Below are 26775 nucleotides of genomic sequence, written 5' to 3' on the forward strand. Positions count from 1 at the left end.
TTGCATGAGGGGTGGGTGTCTTGGGGCATAGTGTTTGCATGAGGGGTGGGTGTCTTGGGGCATAGTGTTTGCATGAGGGGTGGGGGCCATGGGGCATAGTGTTTGCATGAGCGGTGGGGGCCATGGGGCATAGTGTTTGCGTGAGAGATGGGTGTCTTGGGGCATAGTGTTTGCGTGAGGGGTGGGTGTCTTGGGGCATAGTGTTTGCATGAGGGGTGGGTGTCTTGGGGCATAGTGTTTGCGTGAGGGGTGGGTGTCTTGGGGCATAGTGTTTGCATGAGGGGTGGGTGTCATGGGGCATAGTGTTTAATAAAAATTGTGGGTTGAAAAAGCCTCCTGCCACACCACGCCCCACCGTGCCTACCGCCCCGCCCACATTTACTTTTTGGCCCACTATAGCCATCATGTAAGGTAATTTCGGCCCTCTGTCAAAATCAGTTGTGCACCCCTGTCTTATATGCTGCCATTATTTCGGGGGGGGGGCTGGCTTTCTTCTCATTTATATCTTTGTCTATCAGATGTTCAGCCATTATCTGCAGTGCTTTTCTTTTCATGGGCAAGGGGTATTCATCAAATATCTCATGTATTTCCATTGTGGGGATGCTAGGATTTGAAATCCATTTGAACGCCTCTTACACATACTTTTAGTTTATCGCCTGTCTGTCTTGTTGACGGCAAATATCGCTGCTGTATATATGGTTCTACCGCTTCCGTCCTATCTCTCCTAATATCTTTACTCCTATACCCTGGTGTGGCAAACATTTCAGTATATTCATCATCAAGTTCATTCTTAAGTTCAAAAAGTCTGTCTACATGTTCCCTTATCTCTTCCTCCCTCCCTCCCTCTACTGCGTGCTAATGCATTCAAATCCAACAATCGCTGCTGCGGTAGCTTTCCAATTAACTGTTTCCATCTTGCCACTAAATATTCCCCCATGCCTTAACACTACCTGTCTTTCATTGCTCCTTCTGATGAAGTCATACATCGAAGCTAGCACTGACGTTGCATCATTCCCGTTTATATACATTTTGGCCTGTTCTTGCAACTCTCGCTTTCTCTCCTTGCTGATCGCACTACAGGTCACTCTCGCACATCCACTTTGTCCAGCCCCTTCTTCTGTGATTGAACTTAACTTATTGAAACAGGAGTGGCAGATGGGACAGAAACGATCTCTAGGAAGGGAGGTGCAAATGGGACAACGGGAACGGGAAGTGGCTGTTGCGGCGCTGACTGGCTAATGGGAGGCGCTGATTGTGAAGTCTGTGGCTGTGCTTGTATTTGGTCAACTAGGAGGGGCTGAGCAACTGGAGGGGGCTGAGCAATAGTTACTGACGCAGTCTTTTTAGTCTCTCCCCTTGGGCCTCGCTTTGTATCAGTCCATATTTTATTTATCAATTTGTCTGATGAATGCAACTCTCGTTGTGGGTATATCTTTTCTATACTCAACTTATCGCGTCAGTTTGAGAAAGCACAAATAATCATTCCACTCCTCCCCCCTCCTATTCTTTCACTCTCTGCTTTCGACTTATGCCTGCATGCATGTTTCTCTCTACTTCTCCAGCAAAGCATAGCTTCCTTTCTCCAGTCCCGAAGGATATCAAATGCTGCAGGGCGTGTTTTCTTTTTCATCAACACCTTCTCCAAAATATCTATTCTCGTCATCTCAAAACTCCCATGATTCGGCCACTGAAGATCTTCCTGTTTTCTGGTTTGCCTATGCCAAGTCTCACAAAACATTATCGCTCCCACACCATGTTTCACATACATCTCATACGTCGGCGTTCCCACGGGTGGTTCAACCTGGCCAGTTTCCAAAGATTGTCTACCGCAGAGGAAAAATCCTGCTAGGGTGGACAATACCCCAGTCATGTTTTAACCTTACCCTTGGCAATCAACCTTACACTCGGTGTTTGATTTTGCAAAATCAACTCTCAACCAATAACCGGATTATTCTGAATTGGGGCACGACTCACCTGATCAATCAAGTTGTCTTTCTCAAGACACAATTCGTCCGTATACTGACGCAACCAATGACGACGTGTCTGCGTATCTCTGCTCACTCTGCCTCGTTTCTGGACCCTCGCCTCCTTGTTCTCTGTCCGGGCATGTCGATCAGGGATCAGTTGTGTGCAGATCTGCAAAGGAATCTATCGTCACTTTCGCAGGGGCGCCCCGAACACCTCTTGATCCCGGCTCGATCGTCCCATCCTCGCCGTTCTCTCCGCCTTCCTTATCTTACAAAGTATACGATGGAACAAGTGGGGGAGGGTCCCTATTCGGGCGCCATCTTGAAGGGGCCCCTGAGAGACCCTCACATGTGGAAACGAGGCACAATCGCCACACACAAACTGATAGGCCAGACACGAGGTTGTATTCCCAAAAGCTAGGGTTTATTGCAAAGCAAATAGTCTCAGTTGGCCAACTGGGTCCCGCAACGTGTTGCCAAACCTCGGGGGACGCAAGAGAGAATGAATCGTACAACAGTTACATATATACAAAGCAAACATCTTACTATCAGTAGTGACACATCCAATACCGTCCCTAATACATTTCCTTTGAATTGGGCACAATGATTGACAATGGTGACGAGTATGACACCTGCAATCATTTAGCAACAGTTTGCAATTTCGCGACCCTACAGACATAAGTCTTTGTTTAAAAGAACACAATGCTTCTGTTTCTGCAAGCAAGCTGTGCGTAGGGGAAAGACACATTCCAGGTCTTGCTGTCTCCTGGTATCTATTTGTGTGCTGGCGATCAACTTGCTCCCCAGAGCTCTACAGGGCTCAGGAAAGGGGGGGCCGCAAAGAAGAGCATAATTCAAGTCATGTTCGCTTCTAGCATTTCTACTGTGCTTCCGAGACTAGCTGGCACCTGCTGTACTGATTAGAATGCCTTGCTGCTTAATTTCCAAGGATATGTGAGGGAGGAGACCGGGCATTTCTGTCTGGGTTACTGCGTTATGTTTCAACATGTCTCTCGCGGCCTTGCTTTATGCACCAGTGGAGCAGAATAATATTTTAGCAAAGCAGTTTTGACATGAAGCAAAAGGCAAATATTAGAGAAAACAAAATGGCGATTTCATTCACCTTAAAATGGGCGTACTTCAGTCAAGCTTATGGCTACATATTCCTAATACTAAACACATGAGGCAGTTGGTCTTCGGCCAACAAAGTACATTGCCTTACGATCGAGGGGTGTCTACTTTTTCTGGATTGACAAGGCGAGAGGAGGAAAGGGAGGACAGGATGTCCTGAGTTTTAAGAGATGAAATGAGAGACCAGTGCTGTGCAGAGGGCCTGGGAAGGGACAGGAGAGGTAGAGCCTGCGGCTGGATTGGCCAGTTCCTTGCAGATTTAAAGAGTTCAGCCGAGTTGTTAGAAGCCTCAGAGACACAGGCTTGGATGTGAGCTCTTTTCTTGGTGAGGACGGAGTCTGTATTGCCTTAGGAGAGGCGCCAGCCAGTTTGTCAGAAGATGCACATGAAGCATGCTATTTCCTCTCAGCCACCCTGCACTGGGATACCCTACCGGACCAGTTCAAATGCAATCAACTCGATGTAAAAGCAAAAAGCACTTATGCCTGGGTAATCGAATGAAAAAATGTAATAGAAAGTATGGTAGGTTTTTCATAAAGCCTGTACTGGCCTTCTATGTAGGGAATGTAATTCCAAAATTGGCATATGGAATGGAACTATGGGGCACTTAGGTGCTGGACTTCCTGGATAAACTAAAGTTATCGATTTGGAGGTTAGTACCAAATGTGCCAAATGCACTTCCATTAGCGGCCATACGCTATGAGCTAGGTATCACCGATGCAAGTCTCTCAGTTTGCAACAGCTCCTTTCAGTCTGCGCACGGAAGCCAATTCGTCTTTCGCTGTGCCGCGGGAGGCTTGTTGTTCTCTTCCGTGTTTGCGTTTCACGTCACTGTCTGTCCTCTGAACCTACCAGAATCACTTATAAGGCCGGTGGGCGAGACAGAAACAAAACGGCATTAAACTGAAAGACCGTGTCCGAATCAAGGCTTCTGGTACCTAGCGTCAATGTTAAAAATAAATCACCAAAGAAACACAAGGTCCGGAGAAGAAATCTTTGTATGAAGGAAAATATGCTGCTGGCTGACAAAATCGTGCATTGACTGCGAAAGCAGAACAGAAATAATTTTGCTGCATAACGATATTCATGAAAAAAGTGATCTTCCACTTCCCCCTCTATAGAAACCAACCTTTAGTCCAACCACAAGAGCATATAAAGCACCGAAAAAAAGTGTGACACCTGGGGATTTGTTTTTTGAACTTTTTGTCAACTGGATAAACAATATACCGTCCTGAAGAGGGCCACAACTAAAACAGCAGAACACCAGGGATGGTGTTGATGTAATCTGTGTGCCGAAACATATGTAGACATCCCACAGACACTACAACTAATGTGTCTTTTCTCTGCAGCATCAGAATTCTTATGCTGTACACTTAGTATATTCCCCCCAAAAAATTGTAAAATAACCAAAATTGTTTTTGCCAAGGTGATCTGTTACAAATGTCACTATACTAACTCTAGACACCACTAGTAGAAAATGTGTTTTTGCTGGACTTTTTAACTTTTGAGTTTTTCAATTTGCTTTAAGTTTAAGAGGTGTCTTGCGGAAAGCACCCATCACATATATTTCTTTGTGTTACCAAATTTCTTTGATTAAAAAATGTGTTTTTACTTTGCCTACTCTTTGGAAACTAATGTTTGTTCTATGTGATTCTTAGATAGATGAAATAGATAATCTATCACGATATTCTCTCCCTTTGTCCCTGACCCAAGTGCAAGGTGGACTAAAAGTGGGGTAATTGAGCTCTTTTGCGTGTTTTTCTGACACTTTACAATCTAGTCCCTATTCCAGCTCAATCCCCCTTTAGCAAAAAATTGGGACTCAACCCTTTTTTTACACCTCTTCTCTAGGGGACACTCTCAAAATACCTTGGCACAACATGAGGGCCTATGCCTTCCCGCCTCTTCCTCTGATTCATCGGTCACTTTGAAAGCTCAGGATTACATCGAATTGCACACCTGTTCATAGCTCCTTGGTGGACAGCCAGATTCTGTTTCTCGGAAGTTCAGCATCTGTTTGTCTTCCGATCAGACTGCCGTTGATTCCGAACCTGCTTCACCAGTGGCACCCCTCCCCACAATCATTCAGCTTGGCGGCCTAGTGCCTGAGTTCAAAACCGTAGCACGGTTTAACTTGTCCAGGGACAATATGTGCATTATCCAAGCGGCCAGGAAACCCTCTTCGAGGTCCCAGTATATAGGAGCAAGTGTCTCCGGTTTTGCCACTGGTGTAGCTAAGCAGCTGGACCCCCAGACACCAAGATTGACACTGTTCTCTCGTTCATCTCTCATCTGGCAGCTTCGAGCATTCATGTCTTGTCGGACTTGTCGGCTATTGCCGCCTACCTGTCCACTGACAACTGTTCTTTTTTTTTTCTTTGACAAACACAGTCATTAAAAGGCATTTCGCAGATCTATTGCATCTTTTTTTTACCTGTACGCAATCTTCATCCAAAATGGGATTTGAATGTGGTCCTCAATACCTTATGCAATAACCATTTGTTATGCACTCTGGTGATTGGCTGACTGTCTGGCAAGTACAGCCACCCTGCTGGGTGAGTGGCAGCTAGGCTGGAATGAATGTGAGGGATCTGAATAAAAGGCGAGTCTCTTGGCTTGGAAGGCAGTCGACCATTGGATGAAGGAACCCGAAGAAGAGCTTGAAGAGGACGGCTGCTGCAACTCCTGGACCGTTGGTTTGCCCGGTGAAGCCCTGCTGCAAGGCTGAATCGCCAAGTTCGCATCGACGGAGAAGCCCTGCAAGGACGACTTCTCCCCTTTGAGTTGGTGGGACCAATCGACTGTCAAGTAAACTACCTGGGCACCCATCTCGGAGCTGGTTCAATTTCCTCAGAGTTGCTGCAGGAAACCGTAGAGCCAGGGAGAGGGACACCAGTTTGTGTGCGCTGCTTGTAAGCTGGCCCAAAGCTTTTGGAAGATCCTCTGGACTCCCACGAAGCAGAACTGACCAAGTCTTACCCCCCCCTCCGTTGAGTGCGGGACCTCGGGTGTGAGGAAAGTCCCCCTTGACAGCCAGGAACCGCGCTTCTTGCTATTTGCTGTACCGCAAGGAGCTGAAACGTCCACTGAAAGTAAAGTTTGCCAGTTGCCAGCTTTGACGGTGCCAGTACAGTGTAGGAGTCCCCCGATGTCCTGCCTCTTGTCCCCACGACTGAGGCACAGGAACAGTGAGATCTACAGAGCTGTACAGGAACAGAAGTCTTCAGCTGCATCTTTTTCTTTACTTAAGGTACTGTAAAACTAGCCTAAGAGAACATACCTCTTACTGTGGAAGTGCTTGTAACTTCTGCAACTCACAAGTCTAATCGGCTTGTGGCCCTACATTGTTCCTCTTTTTATCAAAGGCTTGTTAGACTTTTCCATTTACTTACCTGAAGTGCTGCATCCTATACAAAGACTTTGGCCTATTGACTTTGGCTTAGCACTTAGTCATTCAATTCAATAGGCTATCTGAAAGTATTTTCCCTGCTTATGAATATTTGTAAATTCATGTGTTCTAATAACCTTTGCCTTTTACTTACTTTTAAAAGAGTATTCCGAATACTAACAGTAAGGTATTAATGTCCCCAGCACCTTTTGTTACTGAATTCACCTGTGGGTGTAGGTTGTGTCTGTGGGCCATCCCAAAAAGGTCTTGTCTGATTCAGAAACTCGGTGTACAGAATTGGAAGTGTATTTGTATGTTACTAATATAGTGCTCCCTTCTAAAGAAGGCTTTATAACTGACTGACAAATAAATTAATAATTGTTTATGCCAGAAACCTTGAGTGTGAGTTTATTTGAATACCTGTAACTGAATCTTTGTGTCTCCACTACAGCTCACGTTTCCCCTCTGGAGATGAGCCTGGCTGCTCAACACGCTACCAAAACTGTGTAGTGCAAGCTTATACCAAAGGTTGGGTTGCCTATATTTGGAGTCATAGTTGTTTGTAGTGTTCCCAGAGGGTACGGCATACAAACTTTGCCTAACACTCGGTCCTGAAATCTGGTGAGGGGGACATTCGGTTAAGAAATCCTGCCTCTGAGGTCCACACGGATGTCTGCAAAGATTCAGCTGGATTCGATCTTCTAAAGATGATCCACTTGATAATGGTCCAGGTACCCCGGGGTATTGGTGTTCTGCAGCCCAGGAAAGTCGGGGGATGGGCCAAAATGAAGGTCTTGAGGCTAGTTTGTCCCACCAGCCTTAAGGAGGAAGTCTCCTTGGCGGATCGTCCCAGTCGATTTGAAAACTGGGTAAGCACAGTTGCAGGGCTTCACTGATGCTTCTGCGATCCTGGAAGGTGCTGCTTGCGTCTGCTCTTTAGCTTTGGATTCCTTGTTCCATTGGTCGACTCTGTAGTCCAAAAATCCTCGCCTTATATCCTGGAACCCGTTCACTCACTCCCATGGAGCTGTCAGTCATCTGGGGGTGGGCTGTCCTCCAGACAGCCAGCTGCCCAGTTAGAAGTGCTTTCAGTCTGGCACTCCTACAAAGGACCGCGAAGATTCAGGCTCCTCCCTCACTTTCTGCCTTCCCAGACACTGGCGTCTGGGTGGGCTTCAGGGCTGAAGCCTGCCAAAGGCAAAACTGTGAGGACTCAATCTACTCTAAACGATAGGAGAAAAGCCCAGAAGGAACTGGCAAATAGACAGGGGGTGGGGGGCAGTTTGAGAAAATGGTTGCTGTACTGCAGCTGAGGTAGGTTGTAAAAAGAAACCACAGCCACCAGCCATTTAAGTTTAGTCAGTGTAACAAAGTTACATGCGGAGTGGGAGAAAAGTTACAATGCAACTCCCCCAGCACCCCACATAAGGTGGTGTGTGCTGGTTCACACAAGAGAATGTATTTAAACCTTATGTCCAAGAGACTTCTCAGTGACACTGCATTGAGGGTGCTGTGTCACGAAGTAAAAAGCAGATGCCTGTGTTCAGATGTGGAGGTTGGCGAACTCCATAAAACAGTAAGAATAAAAATACCAGTTGGAGAAACAAATGACCGAGTGGTAAAAAGTTCCGCTTACACTGGAGGTCAAAAGTCCAGAGTCCAGCAAAAGTGCTGTAAGTAATAAGTTTACCAGTGTAGTCTCCCTAAGGCATGGTTTGGAATTGCTGGGAGCGATTTAGCTCCCAGTTATAGTCCCTGCAGCCTGGTTAGCTTGACCCAACATCTACCAGAAGCTACCCGGCTGAACAGGCCAACTGCTGCCACACATCTATCCATAGCTTGTTCAGCGCCAGGATGCCTTTGATTACGCATTAGAAGTCTTATACCATACCCTATGACATTAACCCTGTGTATAAGTCTATATGAATGAGCATTAGGATACCTCCAGAAGATATTTAAAGCATAATGGGTTATATATAATTGACCAAAGGTTGTGTGGGAGTCAAATTTGCAGCAGTCCTTCTAGTTCCTGTTTCCCAGAGAGAGTTCCTGCTTACTGGTTGATGCTGGATACACAGGAGCTGGTTTTAACTCCTTATCAATTCCTTTTCACTCCTAGTTAGGCAGACTGGGCTCGAAAGGAAAATTGGGTAAGCAGGAGCTAAAAGCAGCTCCTGGGTACTTGGCGTTAACCAGTGACCAGGAACTACCACTGGTGAATGAGGAGTTGGTGCATAGCATTTCGCAAATTTAACTTCCACATAAGATGGAAACCTCCAATTTTGTCCCTGACCACCTACGCTTTACATGTTGTATAGGTGTGTCCTAAAGTGTATTCATAGATTTTACCAAATGCAGATAAATTCACTTGGGTGTGTATGTTCAGCATCAGTTGGCCGGGTGAGTCAAAAGTAGCTCCTGGTAGCTGTTGGTATCAAGCTAACCAGGGCTAAATAGCTCCCTTCAATTTCGAACCATGAACATATAGTTAATGGTAACCTCTTACTCCTTTACCAGGAAATGGTAAATGGCTGCCCACCTTCACCCTTTTCATTCTTATTTTAAAACCCTTATTTGACCTGATGGACAGAATCTGGCAGCAGATTTGCACATCTTTCAAATGATTATTGTGAACAATTGGGAACTACATGTTTTCTTTCTTTATGCACCATTTTAGATAATTTTCAAAATGTCTAAGTGTCCTACCACGCAAACTATTTTTGTCTAAACATGTATTCTGTTGCGTTACAGTTTTGCTTATTGCTTGTTTTCTATGAAATCAAGTACTGAACAATTGTGGGGTATTTTCTTGTACCTCGGTTGTTAGTCAAGCTTGTTTGCTCACTGTAATATTACTGCCTCCGACCGCATCTGTGTGGAGGCTGTTTGACTGGTTTACCTTTCTGCATCTGTTCTTGAGAATCCTTCTTTACACACTACAAGCGCATATGTTGGGTCAGGTTTCGGTGTGAATGTGTGTTTGTTTTTAAATTTTTGTATTTTTTTGTTTAAATGTATTTTTTTTAATTGACTACTTCAATTGACGTTACATATATGCATTAAGCAAAACGGTACATATATACATTGTCTTTATTTTTCATATATAGATAGAATTACTATGGCACCTCCAAGGAAAAGGACAACTAATCGTCGTAAAAATCGCACTGTGAAAAATGAAAAGCTGATTTCTTTCTTAAAGGATTTTGACAGTCAAGGTAATCTTAATTTACTCTTCTAGTTCACACCCACTAGTCCAGTAAATACTTTTTGCCATCAATTGTTTTGGCTTTGCCAAATGTGCCTTCACAGAAGAGAACATTTTCGACTTATCACAGTGAATATGCATGTGTTATGCCATGACTGCACAATTTGCTCATACACATCTGAGACTTTATGGAGGGAGGACGGTGTACCGAAGTTAAATCACCTTGCCTATGCAAAATGGTATTGTCTGGAAGGGTGATATTGTAAACCAGGGGCCATTTAATTGGGGCTTCACATTGCACCTGAAGCAGTTTACTCCTGTTGCAACCTCCGTAAGCCAGAAAACTTCTGTCAGTGGTGCACTTCCCATATATGTTGACGTTACTTTTATCGAAAAAAGGTTAGATTATTATTCTCTTCGCTGTTCATATTCACTTTTACTTGGCAATTTGTTTGTTTTTGTCAATGTGGGCAATTTGCATTGGGGCACATGGTATTTTTTGAATCGCAATGTGCTTGCAATTTCCTTACGGAAGTATTCTCAAACTGCTCTTATTGCACTTGATGGGCACACAATTAACTTGAACCAATGGTCCTCTCTTTTGCCTTTCTATGAATGTATGTGTTCCAGTACATGTTCTCCTGAGTACTTTTGGAAAGCATGCTGTGGTCATCTAATATGAAGGCCATGTTGTGGGAGGCTGAATGTGTTATTTTATCAACACTCTGACGTTTTGTGCAGTAGTTTAATATCAAGCCTTTTATAGTTTCTTGCTATCGATGTGTTGCTATAAACTTTATCTCCTGATTAATTGAGGATTTAAAATGACCAAATGGCAATTTTCAGCTCATTGGCTGCAGTTATAGACTCCCCTCATTAAAGCTTGGAAATTTCTCTGATCTTTGTGGTTAGCTTTTTAATGGTGTGTTTTATTTCAAGGCATTGAGTGGAAAGTCACCCCCTCCCCGCAATCCCAGTGTTGGATTGCATGTCTTCTTAGTGAAGCAGTTTCTTTGGTAGAAGGTATAGATATGGATGTTGGGTAACTTTAGCAGCCAGCTTTCAATGGTGTGTGCCTTCTTGTGCAGGCATGAGGTGCCAGTGAGGAGAGTATCTGAATGCGACACCTTTTAATAAATAGATGCAACTGCTGGTACCCTACCCACTCTGGAAAAGAGAGGGAGAACTGGGGTCACTGGCCTTTTCAACAATTCAATGTAATGGGGGTTGAAGGGTCTGCAAAGTGATTTTGGGGGTGAGGGTGCGGCAAAGGAGGGAAAACAGGTGTCTATCTTTTGAAACATGTCCTGTATGTTCCTCACTCTCCATCGCATTTGTTTATACTGTTAAGTCCTGTTTTTTTTAAATAAAATTAGTATGATTTTGATTTTTTTTTCTTTTCAGTAAGAACAATAACCGAGCAGATAAAAGCTGACCAGATGAAACTGCTAAAAGAAATTGATGGCCTCTATAACATCGAAGTCTTGAAATGGCCGGTGAAAATGAGGGAGATGAACTGGTTGGAATGCTTTGGTAACGATCTATCTCGTAGGATCCTGCTTCCCACTTTATCTTTTTGTTTCTGTTACTGGAGCATTGGCCGAATAGCCACGTGTTTCCATGAATTGTCCACCAGTCATGCAGGAAAAAGGCAGGTTTCATGATCGATGACACAGGTTTCAGAGTATTGCCTCCACAGTCTATCAGCAAACAAATATTTGTCACGCTACTCTGTGTACATTTGAATTGCCATTTAAAGGTCAGTGATGGAATTATGATTGCGAGAGAGGGTTCTACAAGAGTATAGGTAGTGGTAATTTTGTGAAATGCAATTACAGACCCCAAGAAGGGAATGTTTATCTATAATCCTACCATTTAGTTTCCTCCCAACCTGTACACCTACATTCATGGTACCACTAAAATTTAGTTGCAAAATCTATACATGGACTTGGGTCTCCAACACAAACATTTGGCAGTTGTTTTACATATAGATTATTTTTTTATGTTGGCCTTCACGTAGCACTGACTTTGCTTTTTGCAGTATGTCAAAACATGGTTTTAAAGTATGAAAGGATAGCGACTTTTGCTGAGAATCTGGAGTAGTGTGAACAACATGGTAACTATAGCAATACTAGTGACGATTGTTTTCAGATAAAGACGGCAAAAGTTAAGGCTTGTGTCTGTCTTTCGTAGTGACTCTGGAAGCGTTACACATTTGGCTATCAGATTGCATAATTCAAAGTGCAGTGTTAAAAATCATAGCTCAAAACGTGCACTCGCAACTGGTTAGTAAAAAAGGACCCCTGTCAAGTAGGTCTGTAGGTATACGTGTACAATTGAGGTGGTGAGTTATTTCTTATGACTGAATGTTCACTTTTCACTAGCCCTTGGCTATTGATAATTGATTATTGGTGAGTCAGAAATGGAGTGCTGTGTCTATGTAGAATTAATGTGGCGAGTGAATTTTTATAGCTAGCAGCTTGAAAATGTTACTCCTGTGTATATGTATAAAAACCCTGAGTAACTTAACGTGAACCAACTTATTCCCACACAACAAGTCTCATCTACTGATGTCAACCATGACAACATTTTGATCTAATTTCTGATCTCTGCTGTGAACTCATGTTTGTATTCAATAGGGGTGTGACATGGAGATTGCTGCCACTGCTCATATCCCCCCTGAATTTCACCAATTTTGATGTGATGAATTGGATCATCCTGACTCTACCTTAAGTAAAGTGTTATTTATTTTATTTTTTTTTGTACTGAATTTCAAGGGATTTTGTTCTGTCTTCTCGATTGCCCACGGGTCGTGACCACTGTCTACATTGCAGCTCTTATGTGGCTACTTTTAAAAATAACACTGCGGTTCCTGGCTGTCAAGATCGACTTTCCTTGCATCTGGGGTCCAGCACTCTGTTGTGCCTCAACCTAGGTCAGTCCTGCTTCCTGGGAGTCGGGAGGATCTTCCTGGAGCTCTTGGCCAGCTTAAAAGCAACGCGCATGAGCTGGTGTTTCTCTCCCTGGCTATTCGCTTCCAGCAGCAACTGCAGTGGAATTTCAACCAGCTCTGCAAGGTCCAGGTGGCTTACTTTGGAGTTGATTGGTCCCACCAACTCAAAGGGAGAAGTCGTCCTTGCAGGTTCTTCTGTCAGTACGAATTTGGAGTTTCAGCACAGCGGCAGGGCTTCACCGGGCAAACCAACTGTCCAGGGGTTGCAGCCGGCGTCCTCTTAAAGTTCTTCGGTTCCATCGTCCAGTGGTCGATTCTGCCTTCCAAGCCAAAAAGCCTTGCCTTTTTTTATGCAGTTCTCTCCCATTCATTCCAGCCTAGCTGTCAGTCATCCAGGAGGGTGGCTGTCCTTGCCGGACAGCCAGCTGGCCAATCGATTAAGCGTGCATTCCTGTCTCCTAGGAGACTGGTTACAGAGCTTCGGGCATCTCCCTTGCTTCCTGCTCTCGCCAGACACCCTGGAGCCAGAGGCGGGCTTCACTCGTGAATCCCGCCAAAGGCAAAACTAACCAAGGGACCAAACCTGGTTTGGCACGCAGAGTAAATCTCAAGAAGGACCTTTCTGGGGCCATTTTGATCGCACCCTTGGGTGCTTTACTGCAGCTGCAAACGCAGCCCGTGGTAAAGGCACACCACAGTAGTTAAAAGTAAACCACAGCCACAAAAAATGTTACATTAGAAGCTAGACAAAGGGGATACTAAGTAACCCCTCCAGCACCATATTGAAAGATGGTGTGCGCTGGGTCTAGAAAGTTCCAAAATGTAAGTAAAGTCAATTTCTCTTCACTGCTTTTGGAAACAGTAGTTTATCCAAGAGAAGGTAATGAAACCTTTGAAAATCTAAAAGACTTCCTTGTGCCACTGCACTGAAGGTGCTCTGTAACAACAATGTAAAATGATGCCTTTTGGAGTTTGTCAGACTCCACAACCAAAAGAAGCAGTCCAAAATCGCATTAAAATACATGTGTGGGGGGTGTGGGTGGGGGGGGGTGTAATGGGTCTCTCCAGGTTAAAAATGAAAGTCCTCAAGATCCAGCAGAGTTGCTGGGGGTCTCTAAGGTAGAGGGGAATTGACACATTTCTGAGCATTCTCCCTAACAGTTACCACTGTAATGCAATGTAGGGGAGTGGTCAACGCTAAGTCTCAGGAAGGGGTGAGGTTGGCCAAGGGTCTCAAAGTGAGTAATGAAGGTTTACATTTGAACAGTTTTTTTAAAAAATATGTATTTATGGCCAAGCAAACAATATAAAAATGGAGAAAAAATCGAACAAATATAATACATATACACAGTCCCGGTAGCCAGTGCAATACAACCACAATACACCCACCCTACAATACTGAAAGAAAAGGCAATAGTTAAATGGCAGTCCACAATAATACAACCCTAACATTAGAAATCCAATCCTGAATTTAATGGGCCTTTGTTCCCTGAAAGTTCAAAGTTACCAGTAGTTGTGTGTGCAGAAAAAAGTTAGGTGGAGGGGTTTGTGGATCGGGAAATCAGTTCCAAGAATTGGGTACGTATCTTTTTTGGTGAATAAAACTGTCCCCAGCTTTTAGAGGATTTTCGGCACCAAGTGGTGCCAAAGCCAAACAAAGGTAAAACTTCATGTGGAGACAGGGGAACCAGCTTAGTATAGCTGTAATTCGATCCTCAAACCCCCTGGTACTCAAGTTTCTTTTCAGACTTGGCCGGCTGTCAGAGGACCGTTTCCCCCCTTTGGTTCCGGTTGTCGGGACCCAGGAGTCGTAGGTGCAAGAGATGTCGCGGTTGGAGACAGAAGCTGGTGAACTTGTTCTGGTTGATTAATTCAACTCCCACTGATGCTCCTAGGCAGTGGGCCAAACGCGAGAAAGCCGGTTTTGGCGATTGTCACCCATGCCCAGCAACACAAGGGGCACAGCGTTTACGGTCCGTTGTCCTATCTTGGGTCCCGTTGCTGGAACACTGTAATTTTGCAGGAGAGACCCTTTCAGAACCAGCAGAGAGTCCCCAAAGTACTGAGCCAAAACGCAGAACCATGACTCCTCTACTGCTGTTGGTCAGTCCACAGGATGGTTGGGCAATGAGCAAACGTCGGGAATGGTTGGTCCTACGACTCAATCGAAGCACCACCAAAGGTGTTCTGAGGATCACCAGCCAGACAGGACTGCAGCTAAAGTTGCTCACCAGGCCTTCGTAGGACCCATGGTTTTAGAGTTTGGCAGGATACTTGGCTCCTTCCAGTATTTCTCCAGGATCCCTGAGACATGGCTGCAGGACGAATTCTCCTCAGGTGAGACAAACTCGGTTCACCCAATGGAAGATCTACAACACTCCTCCCCCTGCACGCCCCCCCCACCCCCCTTTGCCCAGCAGTGGTCCACTCATCACCAATGATGGTGAAACTCGTGCATACTCCCTAGACCTACAGAAACCAGTTTGTGGATTGGGACCAGGCAGTCCCTGCCCACTTCCTGGGAAAACGCACGCATGGCCCTGTACTAGCCCAGGAAAGCCAAGGCTTTCCCGGGCAATGCAGGAATAGGAATTTCCTGACCTGGTAAGGCAGGAGGAAGGCCACAGGACAGGATCACCAAAAGAACAAGCAAAAACCTTGTGGCACGGCTATTTTTGGACACTAGCCACAGTTAGTAGCCAAACACAATAAGGCTAAAGCGAAGTATTAGAAAAATAGCCAAAATGTAATTGCTGCTGCCACCAACTTGTCTTTCGACACATCTAAAGTAAACTACCAATCCCTTGTAGTCTAGGGTCGGATAAAAGAAACCCTATTTCACTGCATTGTAAGATGCACTGTGCAATGATAAAAATGATAGTCACCCAAAAAATAACCTGTGTAAAGGAAAACGGTTTCCCAGTACTGATGGCCTTAACGACCAGTTTCCCCATAACAATGAGCCGAGTGCAGTGCAGAGGCTTCATTTCACTGGAAAGTCATGACAGAGTTCAAAAACCAAAGCAAACCGTTTGGGTTGTCCATAGAAAACGAGGGAAAGTTGCTAAAAGGGGTTTTGTAACACCATGTAATTGGGAAAACCCCAAGTGGAAGGCCCCTACCCCCAGATTCCCTAGTGCCACTCTCAATGTGAGCAGTCTCCTTTTTGTCCCCCCCCCCCCCCCACTGTATAGTCCCTCCTTACCCAGCAGTTGGTGACAACTCAAGTGGCTGCGACCTAAAGCCTGCTGTATGATGTGGGCATGATGGTGGTGTTTATCAACCCCATTCCACCAGAAGCGGATGTATAGATGAAGGGGATCTGCCACTTTAGTAATGCTAATACCCTAATAATGGAGGCTCATAATATGTAATCACCGGGTCTTTTACTCCTGAACCTGCAGTGTCTGACCTGTTGTGAGAACACTCAGTTTCACATAATGAGCAGAAGGAGAAACACTGTGGTGCACCAAGGTACCGTTGGCTCCTCTTGCAGGACTCTTCATATGCCTTCCGGTGCACATGTTGCATTCTGGTTGATCCAAACTGATCTTTTGAAGACTGTCTGCTTTTGGGGGAAAGGGTGGTCAAATCTAAACACCTGGGTTCGTGGATCCTTGGCAGCCCAGCCAAACCCTGAATATGGAATATCTTGTATTGTGATGCAAGTCTTTAACGAAAGCACTGCTATGGGGAGGGGAAAGTGTAGGAGTTGGGGGTGCAGCAGAGGTTTGAGGTGAACTACCAGGCAGAGTAAAGGCGACAGTGGAGAGGTTCGAGGTGAAGTGGGGGAAAATAGAAAACCACTTGGAGAGAGCCAAAGTTGAAGGGGTGTAGGGGGGGGGCAGTGGTAGTTGATGGAATTGGGAAGTGAGATGGGGAGGTCCGAAGTCTGTTGGAAGCTTAGGAAGTGTGCAAGGAGAAAAGTAAGACAATGTTGGGTGTTGAAGACTTTGAGGGATTCAACCATCTGCACGGGAAGAGTGCGCTCGCCTGGGCTTTTTTTTTGTTTTAAAAGAATGAATGATGGGGGAACCTCTGAAAATATGTGAGGCAATTCCCGCACATATTTTCCACGCGCATTGCATAGCAGAAAAATAGTAATGTACTCTGGGAGCACACACTTACCAGTGCCTCCCTCCTCTGTCATGTGTAGCTGACAGCGGTGGGTACATCAAAAGCCTTTGGCTGTGGGCAGCCTGATTAGAATTTCAAGGCCCCATGGATTTGCATCTCCATTGTCAAACCTTGCTGGTGGTGGCGAATACTGAAGAATGTTAATTATCAGGCCTCCGGGAAGGCCTGGGTGCAGGAAGTGACAATGGAGACCAGACGCCAACACCTCTTTGTAATGCAGTGTGTCAACTTGGTACTAACACCCCTCCTTGGTATGCAAGGGCAGTGAATGTCCCGTCTGGAACCACTCCTTTCAGAGCGGGGGAAGTATGTGAATTGTAGGAGACGAAAGTCTGCCTGCAACCCCCCTACTTCAAAGGAGGCCCATTTGATCAAGCGCTGCATAGGGCTCAGTTAATTAGGGAGACACTTTAATGTACAGCAGACAGGAAAATGGGTGGGACTTATAAGTAAATGTTGTCATCCTTCCCCAGTCTGTTGCCAAGCGCCCTGGTTCTGACTTCAAGCATCACTGAAGATTGTTGTTGGAGACACAGGATTTGCGTACATAAGTTAGGCTTGGCCTACACCAAGCCTGTTTGCATTTAAGAGGGCTGAGCCCCTCACTGATCAGATCTGAAGACTTCGCAAACAGAAGGACTGATTTGGATCTGAGCTGAAGGTACAGTCTACCTTGCATCTTCCACCAGTGAAGGAAGGCCAGGAGTACCGAGAGGGAAGCAATATCCCTCCGCCTAAACCACTCCCAGGGAACAGAGGGAGATACCGGACTCGGAGGACCTGTCCAGCAGAACCAGTACCCAGCCAGCACACATCTTGCCCTGCTAGGTTCTGACAGCAATCTTCCTAGGTCGGAAGCGCTGGAGAGTCTCTGGACAAAAAACAAAGCTGTTGCTTGCTAACACCCTCCTGAGCTTTGGGCCGTCCGCCTTGAAAAGACCCGCGGCCTGCGACGAAGCTAGGAGTGCCACACCGGCATCATCCAGTGTTCATCTTTTTAATGTCAATTTCGAGTAGTATTCGAACTGCATCCGGCTGCACCGCTGACTGTTGTTGCGCGGCAGTCACCAGAGCCGTTCGAACGCCACGACCAGCATTCCAGATCCCCCCCCCCGCCCCCCACCCCCTAAACCAGCACAGAGACTACGATTCTTGGGTCCGAGTCACCACTCCAGACAGCCTGCAGACATCCGTCCAGCCTCGCTTGCCAATCTGCCTGCCGCCTGGTATACGCAGCTGTCTCCCGCCACTAACTCAGTCTCACAAGCTGCGAAGCGCTCTGGAACCACCTAGACGCTGTTGAGCACCAAGAACGTCTTCAACAATAGTACATTGTGGTTCTGGCCACCCTCCCCGGGTCCTTCTCCGAAGGCCCCTAGAGACAATTATGCCCCGTTGGTGCTGAAACCAAATAATCTTGAACAGTAAGACTGATACCAACTACCCTCCTGTCAGTATCCAGAGTGCATCCCTTTCCTTTGTGAAACTGTCTGTCCTCTGTGTTCCTTTAGTGTAGCTTGTAATTGTAGTCTGCTAGAACGGTCTGTTGTAGTAATAAAGTAGATATACAACCTTGACTGGCCAGTCCCTTTTTATCATTGGGTAATTGTATTTTCGCTGTGTTGCAACTAACCAACGATCCACGACCTTGTGGAGATAAACCTGCCGTTCCGTCCACGTTACTAAAAATTGGACAACAGAGGTCTTATAATTTACTTGTATTCAATCTGTTTGGATCCCTTCTGGTGTACTAGAGATGTGGGGTTGATTGGTTTAGAAACTGATATTCATCCCTGTACCACTGGTGCCCCGGAAGTTGATTTGTCAGAAGGACACAGGTACAGGGAGGTGAGCCAAAACCCATCGGGCACCCAGAAACCCCCTTCGCATAACTCGCCTTTGTAAGATTCTGGTTGTAGTGCTCGTTTTCCTTAGTGTACACCCAGTGGCGTACTGGGAGAGGCTTTTCGCCCTCCTAGAAAACTCATCTGAGGTTGCAAGTGATGCTGGGAGAGATCCAGAGGGCCTGCGCATGACCACCTTGAACTAAGATGACTTGCCGTTCTGACACCCTAAAGTTGTACATGGTCCAATCTATACGCTTTGCACGGACTCTCCAAGTTACATCCTCTGCGAAGTTCACTTGGCTGTGTGACTGCTTGTCACAATTTGTTAGTCCCGAGTAATTGAAGACAAACACCACGAAAATAAATTCTTAATTTTGTTTGTAATTATTTTGTTTGTGTTCTTTTTTTAAAATTATAGATAGAGGCGGAGGACAGAGAGCCCTGGAAGAAGCAGCCAAGGTAAGATTTGTATAAACTGCATCTGGGGGGCTCATATGAGCTTATTTGCAAAGCTTTTCATTGACAATACCCACCCTATCCTTTACCATGTAGTTCCACAATTGACTCATGTCACACCCAACATGCCTTGGTATTAAGTACACGCACATTCTAGCCTAACATTATTTCATAAATTAAAACTGCATTCTAGCAAAGTTGCATGTTATAGGCATCTGCCCCTTCTGTATGTAATGTTCCCGTATGTTCTGCTAGTTGTTTGAAAGTCTTATGAACCTTCATTTTAGAACATAACTGTTGTGCTGCACAAGCACCTTCTGCTGGGTTGTGCAGAAACAAAAGGAAACGGGCAGGGTACTAGTTTCTATTTTTAATGTTTTCATCTTTTTAAAATGTTCTGTTGGGAAAGGTTTCTCTTTGCGCAACATTTCCTCTATATTCTATGGACCCCCAGACTTGTTGCGTTTGTTTTTGCGCTTTGTCCTGACTTTTTGCTGTAAAATGAACCCCCTCAGCTTCACTTCACTGGCCTTCTGCTCATATGCTGTTGGGGAAACGGACTAGTCTTTCATGCTGTCAGTACTGGCAAACTGTTTCCCTAAGTTTTTTTTGTGACAGGTTCTGCTACCTTTTTCACATTGCATCTTCTAATGCAGTGCAGTGAAGTCCCTGCCTCTTCAGTTGCCCCATCTGCTTGGTCAGTAGGGGGTTATATACAGTGTAACCTACAAAGGAGAGTGGCACTGGGGAAGAGGATACCCCTCATTTGTTGGTGGTCCCATATTACATGGTGGTAGGAAAGCTCTTGACACCTTTCTCTGTTTCTGTAGACACCTAAACATTTTGTTTTTGAACTGTCCTGACTTTGCCAGTGAAGTGAAGCCCTCGTCTTTACTCCACTGCACTTTTGCTCATTGTTATGGGGAAACTGGCTTGTAACTAAGGCTGTCAGTACTGGAAAACGGTTTCCCTTTTCCTTTATACAGGTTATCTATTTTTTTGGGTATCGTTTTATCATTGCACAATTCATCTTACAAAACAGTGCAATGGGGTTTATTTTGTATGACCCTAGACTACACTCAAAGCAATTTATGGTGGCTTTTAAATGTGACTAAAGACAACTGGTGGCAGCAGTTACTTTTTCAACTGTTTTATAGGTTTACCGCGATTGGCTACGAACTGTGGCTGCTGTCCTAACATGGCGATGCCACGAGAATTTCGCTTGTTCTTATGGCCATTTTCTTTGGACTTCTTCCTGCCTTGCCTGGAAATTCCTTTTTTGGTTACGCTCTGTGGGAAAGACATTGCAGGGCATGTGTGTTGCAAGCCAGGAAGTTGGTTGGGACTCGCAGTTTCAATAAAACTGCTTTCTGAATGTCTCGAGTGTATGCCTGACTTTTCACCAACTGTGGTCCCATATTCGCCCACTGCCGGGTAGATTGGACCACAGCCGGAGGTTTGGGGGTTTATATGTGTGTTTGGGGCAGATCTTCATTGGTTGTGCAGAGTTTGAGTTTCTGTACTTCCTGAGTTTTTCCATAAGCGGCCATTCCCCAGAGATTCTAGACCAGTGTTACGGATTCACAGAAATGTAAATTCCCTTCTAACTTAGTGACCCCCCAACACTTTGCTGGACTTTTTAATTTGTATCATGGATAGTGACCTTTTTGCCACACTCCCATGTTTTTTTATTTAATCTGAACTGTTTCTTTTTGGTTTCGGAGTCTTGATAAAACTACATAGACATCTTTTTACATAACCCCTGCACTGAAGGTGCTGTGTGACATCGTGAAGTCTTTCAGATTTCACCAAGGTTTAAATACTGTCGCTTGGATTAACTAGTGTTTCCAAGAGCAGTGAAGTGAAATTGACTTTACTTACATTTGTAACTTTCTAGACCCAGCACATACACACACTATCTAACAATGGGGTGCTGGAGGGGTTACTAGTTTCTCGTGTAACATTTTTATGTTACCCTTTCTACAATTAATGGCTGGTGGCAGTGGTTTACTTTTTTACTACCATTGTGAGTTTTTACCGCAGGCTGCAGTAAAGCACCCGTGGGTGCCCGTTTTGTCACAATAGCCATTTTGTATTTTTTTTATTTTTTTCTCCATTTCTTGTTGGAAATGTCCCTTCATTAGTTTTGTCTTTGACGGGTTTCACTGCTGTAGCCTGTCTCTGGTTCCAGCGTGTCTGGCAGGGCAGGAAGCAAGAGAGGTTCCCAAACTCCCTATGCTTAATCTCCTAGGTGACAGGAATGCACCCAAAGGTGATTGGCTGGCTGTCCTTCGAGGACAGCCACCCAGCTAGGCTGTGAATGAATGGGAGAAATCTCCATAAAAGGCCTTTTGCTTGGAAGGCAGAGTCGATCACTGGACGAAGGAATCTGAAGGAAAACTTGGAAGATATGCCTGCTACAACTCCTGGACCGTTGGTTTGCCCTGCTGCTTTGCTGAAGCTCCGAATTGGCCTTGACTAGAGAAGCCCTGGAAGGACGATTTCTCCCCTTGGCTTGGTGGGACCAATGAACCCCAAAGTGAACTCGTCTGGACATTCTCTCGGAGCTGGCTGTACTTCCATTGCTGCTGCAGGAACTGATTGCCAGGGAGAGGAACACCAGATCGAGTATCGTTTTTAAGTCGGATCCGAGCTCCAGGAAGATCCGAACTTCCAGTCAGCAGGACTGACCAAACTTGAGCCACCTCAACAGAGTGCTGTCCATTAAGGTATCCGAGAACTGCAGTGGTGCTATTGCGAGAGACTCGTGGAGCTGAAACCGCGAAGTGCAGTTGATTTTTGCCCATTGCTGCCGCTACCTTCAATTCGTAGTGCAGGAGTCCCCAGACGTCCTGTCTCTTGTCCCCACGACTAGGGGTGTCACGGTATTAATTTTATAACGGTACGATAAACTTCTTGCCAAATGACGGTATATCATGGTTATCGCGGTATAGCAGGCGGAGTTAACTAATCTTAACACATATTTTCTAAAAGGTCACAAATTGTCAGATTTATCATCACAAACAAAACCAGGCACACAGAGCCAGAATTGGGGTTTTAAACATACTTTCCACTGAAATGCCACCCCCTTGCTTCCACCAAACACAAACACACATGTGGAGAGGAGGAGGGGGGCCTGCTGCATCTTGGAAAGTAAACTGATAGCTTTTCTTAAGCGTCATTTCATTTAGGCTTTTAGCTCCCCCACTGGCTACTGGGGGAAGATGAAAATGTTGCCATCTTTATAACCTGCATGCCTCAGATCAATGGAGGATGATACACACACACACACACACACACGCTCTCTTTACGTTACAGCCTTTAGTTTACTTGCGGGCCAACATGTTACCCTTTGGTATGACAGTAGGGAATACCCACAGAGATTAGTGAATTTCACAGTGTGACTTATTATATGTAAATTCAATGATAGAACCAGGGAAATCCTCCATTGTCATATGTTTAGCAAACATTACCCATTATAAATATATAAACCCCAAAGCCGCCAACCCAAAGTAAACCCTTTTCCTTCTTGGCACTGTATTTATTCTTCCTATTGCTAACATATTGATTTTGTGTCAGGCACTTGTGGTTTATGGAAGGGCATTAAAAACTGCTCCAACTGAAACTACTTTGCAGATGGCACATCCAACAGTGCAAGACCAAGACTGCGCAGAACTTGCTTACTGCATCCTTTCCAAATCGGATTGAAAAGCACACTTAACGGTATACCGGTATAAACAATGTGACGGTTATTATTGTTTAATTGAGTGGTTCACGGTATCTTTAACGGTATACCTTAATACCGTTACATCCCTACCCACGACTGAGGCCCAGGATCACCAGACCTACAACTGGAACAGAAGCCAGCTGGAACCAATTTCTTCAAGGTACTGTAAAACTAAGGGGTTGCTTACCTCTTATTGTGTAGCCTTGCTAGTTCTTAGTTGAGACTTGTCTTGGTTGCCCTTTGGAGGATTTGCTTGCAGCTGTGACCCTCACAAGCCTCCCAGCTTGTGACCCTTCAGTGATTTCATTTCTACAAACATTTCCTAACCCTTTAAGTGCCAAGGGCGAGGTATCTCGTCCTTGGCAGTGCACACGCAGTGCCAAAGACGAGATGGGTCGTCCTTTTTGGCACCTTGTTTTGAGCGATCCCTGCTTTGCACGGATAGCTCAAAACTGTAATCCAACCCCCGGGCTATGTGAAGGGGAGGTCCCCCCTCACTGCCAGGGGGCTGGATTATCTTCAGTTTCATGTCGGCGTGCGTAACGCACGTCGGCGTGAAACTGAAAGTAAATTCCCCGCAGGAGCCATTTTCGGCTGCTGCGGGGAAGAGAGAAGGTAAGAGACCACCTTGTTCCGCCTCGATCTCCGACTGTATTTCAAGCTGGAGATCGAGGCGGTTATCGTTGGAATGGGAATATTCTCCCCTTTACGATGCCCATTGTGTGGCAAAATAAGTTACAAGCCATTGAATGGCCACATACCGAAATCACCAAAAAAGGCCCTGGCACTGGGGAGAAATACCCATGGCACTTAAAGGGTTAAACATTGTGTAAGACTTTTACTTCAGCTCCTCTAGACTTTGCTCAAGTGGCATTGGCTGTCCTGACTCCCTGACTCTTCTTACCTCTGACTTTGTGCTTTAACTATCCCTCAACAAAAGTCACACATTCTAGAACTTGGGTTGGGAAAGGGTTAATTTATTGGATGGTCCATAAGTACTTATCTGCTTAAGAATATGTTAACCATTGTTTTCGCCCTCTAAACTTTTCCTTTGACACCAAACTCTGTATTGCTCTAAATGTGCCAATGATAAATCAATGTCCAGTGTCCTAAAGTCACCTGAGGGTGAGTCTGTGTGCCTTCCCCAATCGGTATCTGCTGTTTCTGATGCTTGTTAATTTGCTTGGAATCGCATGCTGTGCATATGGTCCGACATCCAGTGGTAACCGCAGAGCATTGCATCTTGTCTTTCGATGATCGAAAGGAGACGTCTGCATAGGCGTGTCTGTAACACTATCCCTAACGTGACGTGTAGTGTTCCCAAAATCCCTCACGCGCCGAGGTCCCTCAGATTTTTTTTTTTTTTTTCCATCCAGATTACTGGTCGCCCTAATGCAGAGCTCTAGCATAGAGATTACGTTATTGTCCTATTCTTTGTAGTTATTCCCGTTAAGTCACTTCGGCGTTGTTTCACAGGATTCAAGTGCCGAAGACTGCTGCAGACTTTCAACGCCTGTTGATCCTAGCAGCGCTGCTGTCCACGTGGCCGGGCTTTCTGGCTGGCCTATACAGTAGGGAGAGTCGGGTCGGGGTGGCCATATTCTTTACAAGTATGCCTTTCCTCTTTCACCCTCTCTGCTCCCTGGTTTTTGTCATCGCTGTACCCGTCTTTCGCTATGCAAAAGACGCCATTTGGATTTTTTCCCTCGTGTCGGGCTAAATATCCTTGGAAAGACTAGCACTCTTGGTGCAACAATTGTCTTCCCCTCGACCACAAAGAAGCGGGTTGCGCTGCCTGTAGACTCCTGCGCCCTAAGATGCTTTAGGAGCGCCGCTTGAAGCGGTGAGCAGTCTATGGCATGTCACAGGCAGAATGTTCTGCCTGTTCTGTGTAAAAAAAAAAAACGGACTTTCACAAACTATATTGAGTGCCTAACTGCATTTTTTTTTTTTTTGTTTTTTTTTTTACACAGCTGTGCATTTCATGAAAGTAAATATGCTGCCAGTTTGCTGTATATGTAAGTAAATTTGCATTTGAACAATTTGCATAGGAACAGTATTTTCACAGGCAGGACCCCTCCCTTCTCTTGTATACAGCTTTTGCCAGCCCATAGTCCTGTTCCTCTTCTGGCCTCTCCCTCCTGTGTCCTCTAAGTGCAACTTTAGTGCACAACAAAGAAGGCCACAGATTCCTTACAGCGTTTCCAAGACGGGAGTTGTCAAGGCTGCAGTACGGGCTACCTTCACAGAAAAACGAACCCCTGGCTTTTGGAAGGCCGCTACCCTCTGTGGTCTCCGTCCAGATTTGCGCATGGACAGTGCCCAGGAAGCTTAGTAGAAGCGTGGCTCACTGCAGGCACACGCCGGCGTCCTCGCAGCATCTCACTGCAGGCGCACGCAGACAGCCTCAGCGCTTCTGGTCCGCCGACACTAGAGAGCCACCTCCACAACCCAGGAAGGGAGACTAGCTGCCTCGTGGTCCTCTCACCATCTGGAACCAGATCACTAACTGGGGGCTGCTGGGGGTAGTTACATCGCTGCAGGCTCCTCGTCGCCAAATTGTTGATAAATGTCCACACGCAGGTTGGCGTAATTAATGTTTTTTATTTAAGCTCACCAGTAACGACCCACAGCCAGGGGCATAAATCTCAACTGACTCTCGCAGAACATAGAACGGCGTGAGCTGAGGCTCCACATTCCACATGAGTACAATATACAAGTTAATTATTAGGATTGAAAGAGCTAAAACCAAGCCTCTCTAACACAAGCATACTATGGTCATGTGCACAGAATGACCTGATTATAGAAATAACTTTCACTTATTTTGTAGAGTGCCTAAAATTACTTTGTAAACAATTTTCCGGTCTGGTCTAACGAGACCATGTTTGCACAACCTATTTTAGGCCTGTCGTGGTCCCCAAAGGTATAGCCAGAAACACAAAATGGGGCTAAAAAATGCAGGTTCCCCATTGGCTATCAAACTGGTACATTAGCCTAATCAAGCAAAAACAGTGGCACTTTTGGTGAAACCAATGCTAAATTACAGCTGCTGCTAGCCTAATCCAGAACATGTAGAAGGATTATATATCATTTATGTACACAAGTGTTTCTAGGTGCAACAAGACGAAGAGTAGACTGGGTGGACAAACTATGTTACTAGGCCTTGTCGTTCATATCGTGCGGGGGGAGGGAAGGGTGGTGGCTCAAGTAAGCGCAGGGAGAAGGGGACGCTAGGGGTGCAGATAGTCCCCAAGTGGGTGGGAGGCCCGGAGGCAGTGCAAGGGGCTACTTGTTGTGCAGGAGCCTGGTGCCTGTGAGGTTCTGTGGGTGACCAGGTAACCAGTTGGCACAGCAGACCGGAGCATCAGCAGGGGAGAGGAGGAAGCTAAGGGGAAGGCCTTGAGTTGCTTCCAGAACCTTGGGTGGTCCTGCTAAAGTTTGAGATCCTGTGTCCAAAACAGGGTGATTGAAAAGCAACTCTGACTTGAAAGTCATATGGCATATCACACGACCTATTCTAGTTGATAGTGTGGGTACGGGGCTTTCTACTGTAGTCCTTCTTGCCACGGAAATGAGGCCAAAGAGCCAGGTAAACCAACATGAAAAAGGCGAAAGGTTTTGATGTCCCATTTGTTGGGTAGATTTTCATTTTTTTGTGAAATCCCCCTTCACATGATAGTCCCCAGCACTTTTTGCAGGATTTCTCCTGAGTGAGCGGGGACCTTTTTCCACACTCATTCTTTTACCCTGTATTTGGGATCCTTGTATTCTTTCTATACCTATCCCCCGCCCGCCCCACAGATACAAAATGATGGCTGCCCTGTCTTGCCTAGCACTTATTGGGCAAGTTGGAACACGGAACACGGAGCACACCGAGAAAGGCCGCCAGTATGTTTTCTTGTGTGCACTAAAGAAGCTGCTCTGCTGCTTGCTAAGATATTCCCATTGAAAAGGGAATATTTTA

General features: G+C 45.5%; 1 protein-coding gene across 1 annotated transcript in view; it reads left to right on the forward strand.

Moving 5' to 3' along the window:
- CDCA8 (cell division cycle associated 8) overlaps positions 1-26775 on the forward strand; it is a 289896-nt gene that overhangs the window by 16786 nt on the left and 246335 nt on the right. Inside the window, exons 2-4 of the mRNA XM_069622652.1 lie at positions 9594-9701; positions 11096-11224; positions 19047-19087. Of these exons, the coding sequence (XP_069478753.1) occupies positions 9605-9701; positions 11096-11224; positions 19047-19087 (267 nt within the window). The 5' untranslated portion in view covers positions 9594-9604. The remainder of the gene's footprint in view (positions 1-9593; positions 9702-11095; positions 11225-19046; positions 19088-26775) is intronic.

Source organism: Ambystoma mexicanum, chromosome 11, assembly GCF_040938575.1.
Source record: "Ambystoma mexicanum isolate Mex_15411 chromosome 11, UKY_AmexF1_1, whole genome shotgun sequence".
In the NCBI taxonomy this organism is placed as follows: Eukaryota; Metazoa; Chordata; class Amphibia; order Caudata; family Ambystomatidae; genus Ambystoma; species Ambystoma mexicanum.